Source organism: Diplotaxodon limnothrissa, linkage group LG3 (genome assembly GCF_057381915.1).
Source record: "Diplotaxodon limnothrissa isolate DT_005_m linkage group LG3, D_limnothrissa_male_GT1.1, whole genome shotgun sequence".
Lineage (NCBI taxonomy): Eukaryota > Metazoa > Chordata > Actinopteri > Cichliformes > Cichlidae > Diplotaxodon > Diplotaxodon limnothrissa.
In genome coordinates this window covers 16995077-17006820 of record NC_140598.1, presented here as the reverse complement: position 1 = coordinate 17006820, position 11744 = coordinate 16995077, and the positions used below count along the sequence as shown (strand labels likewise).

Sequence of the window (11744 nt, the reverse complement as noted above, 5' to 3'; positions counted from 1 at the left end):
TAAATCTTTACTCTTATTCAAACTGGTTTTGTGCCTTCTCTCAGTTTAGCACCAGGTTTATGAACTTGCTAGCTAGCTAGTGTTAGCCTAGCGTTGCTGCTGCCTCTGGGCTCATGTTACTTAAAAATTAACCCACAGCTTTAAAAACATTATATAAAATCTCTCAGTGAAGTTTTCTGTTGATTGTTTGAAATAGAAACGTGAGCAGATACCAGATAAGAGCCCAGCTGTTAGGGGCGGGGCTTGTTTTCAACCCACTTTTACAACATATGAACTGCATCTTCTTAACCTCTGTATTTATTTTAATTCTTTGTGGCAGCTTTTCACATCACATCAAACTCTTACAAGTCTAGAAGAGCAGCTGTTGGACAGAAAGACATCAGCTGAGTGGGAAGTATTTTGGTTACAGTTTACTTCCCACAATATGTTAGTAGCTGTCACATTTATATTAATCAGGCTGAACTTTAATCATACTTTACATCAAACTGCTTTACTTGCTGTTTCCTTTGTGCTTTAGTTTCCTGTCTTCTGTTATTAGACCTGAGATGTGACTGCTCTGTGCTGTTGCTGATGACTCCAGTTAATCCTACAAGACGTGCTGTGTAAGTAAATACAACGACAGTTTGGTCTGCATTCATTCAAAGATCATATCCTAAAGACTTAGTTTAGAGGGTCCACACTGTCTGCACTGTATATAGTGAAGTCTGCAACTTTTTGAACAGTGACATTTGTTTTGTGCCCAAATTATTCTGCAGATCACCAGAATAAGTTATTGCCCATGTTTGCAGAGCCCTTTTAAAAATATGCTTTCATGACATTATTGTGTGTCAGCTGGTGGTCAGAGCTATCAGTGAATGTCACCTCTCTGGTGGGGAGGGAGCCTGAGATTGAGTCTAAACTGAGGTCTGTTCCATAGCAAATGCTGGAAAACATGTTTTAAGAAAGCAAATAAGTTGTTGTTCTAAAGAATCTGATTGTTTGCTTGCAGGACACCAGGAGAGATGAGTCCTCCGTCACAGATGGTTGGTCAGTGACCTGCAGGTCGAAGGTCAGTGCATCTCCAACCCACATCCACTGCCACTGTACTGAAGGGAAGTTAAGACTTTCTGCTGCACTTACATTCTGATCACCTGGATCCATGACAGTCATTCAGGCAGTGATGCCTGGACTGGAAACAAGCATCCTTAAAACATTACAACATTCCAGCTCCTGTGTTTGAATGTAAAACAAATGTGTTGTTTGATCTACATTTTATTTTGATTATAGAAGTAATGTAACTACAAATAAAGTTGTGGAAAGCCTAAACTAATAATAATAAACTAATAATAAGAAAAATTAAATCTGAGACGTTTCATTGTAACATTATAACAGTGATGACAGCATAACTGTTGTTGTTCAGCAGAACAGTGTCCAGGATGTTGGCTGATATATTGTTTTACATTTCAAAATAAAAGTTGGGCTGATTTAAACACCATTACAAGAAGTGTTGTTAATTATTCTCTTTAGTTCACATTTGCATACAGTGTTATATTAATATAAGTTACTACAAGTTGTTTTTTGATGTAGCAGAACTTCATGTTTGTCAGTGGGTGAACAATCAGTGTTACACAGTCAGAATCATCAAGTTATTCTTAGAACTCTACACTTAATGAATAAGTTGTCCTAATATAGTCGTCTTAAGCTTTACTCTGTTTTTTTGAGGCAACAAGTTTTATTAGTGTTTTTTAGTTCTGGGAGCTGATGAGATTTCACAGTGTGGATTTAGTGTCTGTGTCTCTGTCCTGCATCACAGTTCCCCACATTCCCGGCTGTGTGTAGCAGAGGCTCCCTTCAGTTTAATGCTGATGAATAAATGAGCAGCAGCTCTGAGTTTGACTCACCGAGGAGCAGAGAGACACACGGAGTCTTCATGGTGTCTGGATGACGACTGAACATCAGTCTGAGCAGAGAGACGCCTTCAGCTTCATCACTTCCCCTTTAACAAGTTTAACACATGAAGTGTTTGACTGGCTGAGCTCCATGTGGCCACACTGTGTGGTTGGTGAGGGCGGGGCTTACTTTACTGCGCCGCAGCCTGTAGTTATCATGTACCAAGCTAAAGTTCATCATTGTCCCAGCATACACACCACTCAGGAAAAGGACAAAGCCCACCATCAGAACCATTAACACCTTTTCTGAGGAAGCTCAGCTGCAGGGCTGTTTTGCGCACAGAGTGTATCTGAACAGGATGACCTAGAGACTCACACAACCGCAGTGCTGGGTTACATCAAATACTGCATGGACACTGTCACCACGGAAAAGCGTGTGCGACAAACCGTAAACCCTGGATGACAAGTAAGCTTCAGGCATGTCAAAGGCACACAACTCTACACGGTGGGCCATTTATATGGATACAGCGTAATAACATGGGAATGGTTGGTGATATTAAAGTCCTGTTTGTGGCACATTAGTATATGTGAGGGGGCAAACTCCTCAAGATGGGCGGTGACCATGGTGGCCATATAGAAGTCGGCCATCTTGGATACAACTTTTGTTTTTTCAATAGGAAGAGGGCCATGTGACACATCACACTTATTGGTAATGTCACAAGAAAAACAATGGTGTGCTTGGTTTCAACATAACTTTATTCTTTCATGAGTTATTTACAAGTTTCTCTTTGTTCACAGCCATTGACATGTCGAAGAGGTTAACATGTGAAGAGCGGATCGAAATTGTGTTGATATCTGGTGAACGCAGTAACTGGGTCATTGCAGCAGATTTCAATGCAACACCCTACGAGTCCACCCATCTCCCATGCTACAGTTAGCAAACTGCTTGCTAAGTTTCGTGAAACTGGTTCACTGTTGGATTTGCCAAAATGTGGATGCAAGAAAACTGTCACTAATGAAGAAACATCAGTGGCTGTCCCAGCTTCATTCAGCAAGAGCCCACAGCGTAGCACTCGCCGCAGAGAGAGTGGAGAGTGGCATTAGTCGAACATCCCTTCGGCGGATATTAGCTACTCACAAATGGCACCGTTACAAACTCCAGCTACTGCAGCATCTCAACGAGGATGACCCAGATCGGCGCACAGAATTTGCAGAATGGGCAAAACAAAAACTGGAACAGGACCCTCAGTTCACGCAGAAGATTTTGTTCAGTGATGAGGCAAACTTTTATGTGAATGGTGTTAACAAACAAAACCACCGCTATTGGTCTGACACTAACCCACATTGGATGGATCCCTCCAAGACTGTTGGAACAACAAAAGTGATGGTTTGGTGTGGTATATGGGGTACAACAATAGTGGGTCCATTCCTCATCAGTGGAAACCTCAAGGCCACTGGATATTTGAAATTGCTACATGATGATGTGTTTCCCTCTTTATGCACTGAAGCTGGCACGTTCCCTGAGGTTTTGCAGCAAGACGGTGCACCACCACATTATGGGTGCCAGGTCCGAGCATTCCTAGATGATCAGTTTCCTAGAAAGTGGATTGGTTGTTGTGGACCAGTTGAATGGCCCCCAAGGTCTCCCGATCTGACCCCCTTAGACTTTTATCTTTGGGGTCATCTGAAGGCAATTGTCTATGGTGTGAAGATACGAGATGTGCAGCACCTGAAACTACGGATACTGGATGCCTGTGCTGGCATTTCTCCTGCGGTGTTGCTATCAGTGTGTGAAGAGTGGGAGAAGAGGGTTGCATTGACAATCCAACACAATGGGCAGCACATTGAACACATTTTATAAGTGGTCAGAAACTTGTAAATAACTCATGAAAGAATAAAGTTACGTTGAAATCAAGCACACCATTGTTGTTCTTGTGACATTACCAATAAGTTTGGTGTCGCATGGCCCTCTTCCTATTGAAAAAACAAAAGCTGTATCCAAAATGGCCGACTTCTAAATGGCCACCATGGTCACCACCAGTGTTGGTCAAGTTACTTGAAAAAAGTAATCAGTAACTAATTACTGATTACTTCCCCAAAAAAGTAATCCCGTTACTTTACTGATTACTTATTTTCAAAAGTAATTAATTACTTAGTTACTTAGTTACTTTTTAAAAACACGATTTACAACCTGAATAGGTGATAAAGCGATAGATCTTTTAGCCCAATTCTACTTTTTCTGCATAATCCATCATACAAAATGTAATCAAAAGGAAAAGTCTCTTTTTAAAACTTGTTTTATCAGTTTTAATCTTTTAACTTTATGCATCAAGCAAAAATTTAATTATATGCAACATTCTCTGACTGGAAGAAATTAGTTTAACATTTAAACCTATTTTCTGCACATTCCAGCACATAAAATAAAATATTTTTTCTGTTTACACTCAGTCTTTCAAATAGATGCAAGTAAAACACAGCAGAAAATAAATAAAGGCAAAGACTCAGCGGTCCTGTTGCTCTATTTTCACCTGTAAAGCAGGACTGAGGTAGGCGGAGGTTTACCCTGGTGCAGGTGTGCCGCGGTCAGTTGAAGAATCCGCGAGTTTCTCTGTGAGTTTCCCATTACGTCGTAGCTACTCGGTGCTTGTTGGAAGTTTAGGGGTTTTTTCGCTGTAAAAAGAAGTTTTCTTCCCACGCACAGCGGACAATAATGTTTTTGTCACTTTTTATGGAATCAAACTCAAAGTAAGGTCAGTACTTCCACGCTTTAAACGCTGCACGCTCATACTCTCTCTGCACTCCATATATGATCCACTGTTGATCTGCACACAGCTGTTGTCACGAACGTCGCACTCGCTTACGTCACTGTCGTGAGACATTCTCGCAAAAAATCATGGTTTTAGTAACACAGTAACGCAGCGTTCCTACGGGAAAGTAACGGTAATCTAATTACCGATTTTGCAATAGTAATCCCTTACTTTACTCGTTACTTGAAAAAAGTAATCAGATTACAGTAACGCGTTACTTGAGATGGGCAGTAACGCGTTACAAGTAACGCGTTACTGCCCATCTCTGGTCACCACCCATCTTGAGGAGTTTGCCCCCTCACATATACTAATGTGCCACAAACAGGACTTTAATATCACCAACCATTCCCATGTTATTACGGTGTATCCATAGAAATGGCCCACCCTGTACATACAAATCTGGGGACCCGCACATGTACAGCAGAGCAAGAGCAGACCTTAAAAAAGGCATCAGAGCAGCAAAACTGGACTATTCAAACAAGCTATCAGATCTCCTCTCTGATGACGACTCCAGGAAGGTATGGGAGGGCCTGAAACACATCAACTACAAAGGCAATGGGACAATACAGATAACATGGACATATCATTAGCAGAGGAACTTCCCGCTTCAGGAGAACTGCAGACATCCCCACCATGCACACTGCCCACAGCCTCCTCTGAGCACAGCCCCACACATTTAGCCTCCAAGAACAGCAGGTTCACTGGTGTTCAGAGCAATAAACTGCCTCCCATAGGAGCTCAGTTTGAGTTCTGTTTTTTTCTCCTCTTGTACCTGATGTGGGTAATTTCCTTTGTTTTTCCTACCAGTCCACCTCTCTCCGACCTGTCTTCACTATGTGAATGTTTGTGCTATGTATGTGTGGTCGGGAGGGAGAGGACTCAGCACACACCCCTGTGGTAAAGTCAATCTTTATTGTCACATGCAAAGTTACACATTACATGTTGCATGTTACATGTACAATTACTTGCAGTGAAACTAGACCTAAAAACCATCGACACCAGTGACTGCACCTCATGCATCATCAACATCATCATCAAATCTGCAGACGACACCACTCTGATGGGGCACATCTGCGACTATGATGTGTTTCTTTGTTCTGTGTGTTGAGTTTTACTCTTCTCCTGTGATGTCGTCATGTCCATTTGTGTCAGCTGTTTCCACTTCCCCTTTATTTACGTCCTCTGTTTTGTTCAGCTCGTCTGTCCTCCTCCTACCACGTCACGTCAGGATTAAGCCTTTCACGATGCTCAGCTTATATTCATGTTCATGATCTTCAGAGTTTTTCTCACACACACCTGTGCAGAGTTGTGTTCATGTCACTGTTTAATAGTCAGTCATTCCAGTTTAGGCTTTAATTTAGTTTTGTTCCCGTTCGCTTTGTGTTATCAGCCACAATAAAAGGCTGGCTTTGTGTTTAAAACTTCAGCTGCTCTCTCTAGTGTCTGTTTGTGGGTCCATCCCACTGTTACCCCGCCATGACAGAGGGTTAGTTAAAGCTTTATGGACACTGTGTGTGGAGTCCCTAATGTGGGATCTGTACATGTGATCAGCAGGATATTCTCCGTACTACAGTGGAGACTATGTCTGCTGAGGAAATGTTTTTTTAAAAACACAGTTTCTCTCATGTTTCACATACAGAGAAATCATTTATGACACACCTCCAAATGTCTTTGTCCATTAAATATAAAAAGAAAACACCAGCTGGCACAAAATTGTCACTTATCATTTTAATTAAAAAAAAATGCAAAATAAATAAATGATTAAATCAATATCTGAGGAGTCTAATAAGTCACCCTGATCTGTGACAGAAGTTGCTGTTTTACCCGAGTGACTCTGAACTAAGCAGGAGGCTCAGTTATGAATGTCACATGAAAAAATGATTTGCAGTGGTAAGAAGATGAAAACAGGAACAAAAGAAAAGAGGCCACAACAAAAATAGATGATTACTGAGGAAGGAAACAGCGCAGAGCTGAGTGACAGTGCTACTTAGATGTTCAAACTTTTAGATTATTGTAGGGTCTGCTTTGACTGTTGTTGCGATTTGCTGCTGTATAAATGCAACTGAATTAAATTGTATTGTTGCCTCTAAAACCAGACAGTCTGCTGGAGCAGACATTTTCTCAAGGCTGAGAATATATAAATTGTAGTTGCTGTGCAAAATCTGGACCCAAAATGCAGACTCCACAACAGTATTTAATAAAACACAAAATAAACCTTTATCAGAGATAGTAAATCCAGATGGCTGAAAAAAGAAGGTTTACAATCAGGTAATACTTGAGGCAAACACTTAGGTAGTTAAACCGTCCGAGTACAACGATTGAAAAAGCAAAGGTCTCAATTTACCGGTCGATCTACGTCCCTACCCTCACCTATGGTCATGAGCTGTGGGTAGTGACCAGAAGAACAAGATCACGGATACATCATCTGTCACAAAACGGTCGGAGGTCGAGCACCAAAATTCAAACCCACGTGCAGGAAACCCAAGGCGGAGGCAGAGTAAAGGGTTTAACAAAGGTTTATTGACTAACACCAAAATGACGTTCACGTTAGTACTTGATTTAAGGCTTGATATATGGGCGTGAGGGTCTTGGCCAGGGGAGAGGGATAAGCATGGGGACAGGTCCAAGAAAGCAACGGCAGCTGCTGGTGATTAGGTAAGTACTGGAAGAGAGGAGAGCAGTGTTAGAGCGGTAGCTAATGAGGAGTTCTGGAGAGAGTGGAAGCTATGAAAATCTTCGTCTTACTGTGCAGGTGGGAGATGGAAGCGTTGAGGGAGAGGTGGTGCGGTCCAGGTAGGTTAGGTGGTGTGTGGCAGCTGTCCTGAGGGGTGAAGGTCCCGAGGTGGTGTGAGGGCAGGCAGGTGAGGTAAGGAGATGATTCTGAGAGCTGGCGGGTTAACCAGATTTCCAAGATGAGTGGTTCAATGTGATGGAGTTTTCCTGGAGTAAATAGGGTAGTTGACGAACTGGCGAGGAAGCAGTGTCAGCAAGCAGCTTAAATCTCCAACCTGACTGCCTCAATCAGCTTCAGGTGAGGGAGGCTGTAGGCCCTGCCCATGGGTGGAAACCAGGGAGGTCCAGACCTTCAATGGAATTTTACAGCCACACACTCAGACCATGACATCATCATCAACTTTATTTATAAAGCTCTTTAAAACAACCACAGCTGACACAAAGTGCTGTACATTGGAACCATATAATAAAATTACATAAGATATAAATAAAAGCCAAACAAAAGAAAAAGTAAAATCATTAATTAAATAACTAATTTAATTACAAGGCAAGGCAAGGCAAGTTTATTTGTATAGCACAATTCAACAACAAGGTGATTCAAAGTGCTTTACAGAGACATTAGAAACAAAAACAAATAAAAAGCAGGATTTAAAATTGATTAAAACAAGCAAACAAACAAACTAACTAAACACACACATTCACATTCACACCTGTTCGCGCGATCTGAACCCTTATCATAAGGGGAGCTACCAGTCCTTCTGTGGACGAGCTACTTTCTATTTTAAATTCCCTGAATTTAAAATACTCTCTAGACCCAGTCTAGACCCAGCTGGGGAGCTACCCAGAGCTCTAAACCCACTTAACAAACAAACAAACAAACAAACAAACAAACAAAACAGTATATAAAATCAAAACAGATAAAATCAGAACAGTAGATAAAATCAGTAGTTAATGTAAGTTTTGAAATTTAAACTTAAGCTACAAGAGAAACTAAGGTTCAGTGAGGTTAAAAGCCAAAAAATAAAAGTGGGTTTTAAGACGTGATTTAAAAGTGAACAGTGAAAGGGCCTCTCTAACGTGCATGGGCAAATTATTCCATAATTTAGGAGCCACGATAGAGAAGGCCCCGCCCCCTCTGAGCTTCCTCCTGGATCTCGGTACTTCCAGGAGCAGCTGGTCAGCTGACCTGAGACACCGACAGGGTGTGTGGGGGTGAAGAAGCTCAGAGAGGTAAGGCGGGGCAAGATTGTGAAAACGTTTAAAAACAAAGATAAGAATTTTAAAATGAACTCTAAAAGACACAGGCAGCCAGTGCAGAGAGGCTAGCACGGGGGTTATATGCTCTCTGTTACAAGTTGCTGTTAGGAGTCATGCAGCAGCATTTTGAACCAGCTGCAGTTGTGAGACTAACGACTGACTAACCCCCACATAAAGTGAGTTACAGTAGTCCAGGTGGGAAGAAATAAAAGCATGGATCACTGTTTCAAGGTGCTGCCTCGAAAGAAAAGATTTCACTCTCGCCTTAAATGATAAAAACTGGACTTCACCGCTGCTCTGATATGGTTGTCCAATTTAAAATCACTGTCCAACTTAAAACCAACCTGTAACAACAGGTTTAAAATAAACTTCCAGGGATCCCAAATCAACAAAGGAGGACTCACAGGTACCACTGGGTCCAAACACCAACACTTCTGTTTTCTTTTCATTAAAATTTTAAAAGTTTAGAGCCAACTAAGCTTGTCATCTAGACATGTCAAGAGAGGTTTATGGACCTGGTTAGGAGCTCTGGGGCTCTTAGATGGTGTTTTCCTTGTGGCTGCGTACAGCAGAGATGGGGGAGGGTCTGTGCTGGCGGACGTTGGTTACTGGCCTGGTAGCCTGGCTGCCCCTGGGAGGGTCCGGGACGGGCGTGGAGGCTTGGGGGTCTGGGGGTGCTCCTTTCCCCGGTCTGGGGTCCTGGCTGTTGTGTCGCCGGAGCAGTGGGTGGGTGGGTGCAGGGGGGCTCAGCCCCAGTGCAGGGGACCTCTGGTGCATCGGCCCTACTAGGGGGCTCTCTAACTGGTGGGGAGGTTGTTATATCTTTGCAGGTGGTCTCCTCACTGCAGGAGCTCACTCTGCAGGTGGGGGAAGAGATATAGGAGAGGTGGAGAATGAACTCAACCTGGGTGTCTATTGTCTTGTGTAGTCTGGGAGATGATTGGATGATGGGGTGGGTATAGTTTTCTCTGGGGTGGAGTCGGGTGGGCTGCCCCGGACTCTGTGGGGCTGGGCGGTGCTGCTGCTGCGGGTCCCGGTCCGGATGGGCCTGGGCCCCCTTGCCCTGGTGGGTTCCAGAGTGTGGGGGTGCCTACTGGGGTCAGCGGTAGGCACCCCCAGGGGGGGGGGGGGGGGGGGGGCTCTTGCCCCTCCCTTTCTTCCCTCCCCATCCTCAGCTGCCTCCCTATTCCCGCTCTACCACACCCACCCACACACGCAGGGCTTGGGGTGCAGGTATGTCACCAGGGTGCAGGGGAGGCACTCCCCCTCTGTCCCCTTCTGGCCGCCTGTGCCTCAATTTTATTCTGCAACCTAGACATCCACATTACTCACACTCTCACATAACACATACATATAGGGCCTTGGGGGTGGGCACGTTTTACAGCATCCAGAGGATGGTCGGTGTACTCCAACCCCCCTGTGGCGCTGGTGCCCTACCCTCAATTTTAAATTCATATAGACACTAAGGGTTTTCGGGAGGAGCCGTGCTGCTCTCTGAGAGGAAGCTAGTACCATGCTCTCCTGATTTTAAATGCACTTTAGAACAGCACACAGCAACACCACATATGAGCGGGCGTAGGGAGGTTTGAGGTCTTCACTCACCCCGGTTCTGTTGGCCGTCAGGGCTGGGGGGCTGGGAGGAGGTGCTGGCCGTCAGACTGGGGTCTGGGATGCGGGGCCTCCCCGCTACTGCAGATAAGGAGGTGGTCTGCTTGCCTCCACCCCAGAGAGAAGGGTTACATGTCCTGGGTCTAGGTGCGGCTTGCCCCTCTGAGGGCGGGGGTACCTGGACCTAGGATATAGAGTATGTTTGGGGAGTGCGACTGTCTGTGCAGTGTCTATTTGTGTCTGTCTACACGTTGGGTGAGTGCCGAGTATTTGGTGGTGCATATGGGGTGGGAATGCACGTTTGTGTCCGCGTGTGCCTGTTCGTCTGTGTCTATATGTCAGGTTGGGTCTTAGACTCAACCTCTCTGGGTACATCTCAGGCCCTCTAAAGTACGGAGGCCTATCTCCCCTCACCACACTTCCTGCCGGTGGCTGATGCCCTCAGACGTTGGTGTGTTGGTGGTCCTTGTCGTCTGGGGCTGGCCGCTCATGTATATACCGGCTCACTCCTTGGCGGGGTCGGGCGCCTGTGGCCCGGCTGGGCTCCTTCCGGGGGGTGGGATGCCCTCAGGCCTCTGGCCTCTGGGCCTGAAGCTCAGTCCTCTCTGGCACAGCTGGCTGCCGGCAGAGCCCGCGGGCACGCCACTGCAACCCCCTCTGGCCTCTGCTCCGTAGCTGCGGGGGGACCTCTACTCAGCTCTTCCCAGGAGGGTGGCACGGTTTCCCCCCCTTTGGTGGTCCTCCTCGGGTCCTTGTATTCTGGGGCCTCTGGATATCTGGGGCCTGGATCTCCTCCATACCTGCTTCATACCCTGGTGGACGGGGCTGTGGCTCCCCACACTCCCTAGCAGATCGTTACATGGAGAAACCTTTGGAATACAAGCATGCTGATCCACACAGGTGTTTGCTTTCTCTTCTGTTTTTTTTCTCCATACAGGTGATCCAGGTGTTTTGTTTATTTGTTTTTTCTTCCCCCCCTTCTCACCGTCTCTTCTCCCCTTTGTTTTTCTTTCTCTCCCTCTTTTTCTTTCATTCTTTCCCCCTGTCCTATCCCACAGTCATGTCTGTCCCGTTTGTAGCAACTGAAAATAAAATAAATTCATAATTATAATAAAGGTCAATCAAATGGACCAATATGGCAAGGCCATGATGATCCACTTGGTAAAATAAATCCGGTTGGCATCTTTCTTGGCCTTAAGACAACAATTCTGATGGCTAAAGATCCAAACGGGACAAAAAAAAAAGAAAAAAAAAAAAGAGAGAGGTTTTATGGAGATGCCATCCTTCTGCTTTAGTGGCAAATAAATTTGGCAGTCATCGGCATAACAATGAAATGAGATCCCATGCCTTTTAAGGACTTTTAAGGACCCTGAGACAATAAATACAGTAAAAAGAGCAGTGGCCCTAAAATTGAGCCCTGTGGGACGCCGCATGACAGAGAAGCAGAAGATGATTCGGAAATGAGAAGGCT

General features: G+C 44.7%; 2 protein-coding genes across 2 annotated transcripts in view; one reads left to right on the top strand and one right to left on the bottom strand.

Moving 5' to 3' along the window:
- The window catches only part of LOC146634707 (uncharacterized), a 9208-nt gene extending 7240 nt beyond the window's left edge, over window positions 1-1968 (bottom strand). Inside the window, exon 1 of the mRNA XM_085349793.1 lies at window positions 1881-1968. Within this exon, the coding sequence (XP_085205919.1) occupies window positions 1881-1935 (55 nt within the window). The 5' untranslated portion in view covers window positions 1936-1968. The remainder of the gene's footprint in view (window positions 1-1880) is intronic.
- LOC146634701 (NACHT, LRR and PYD domains-containing protein 3-like) overlaps window positions 1-11744 on the top strand; it is a 319954-nt gene that overhangs the window by 39951 nt on the left and 268259 nt on the right. The window lies entirely within an intron of this gene.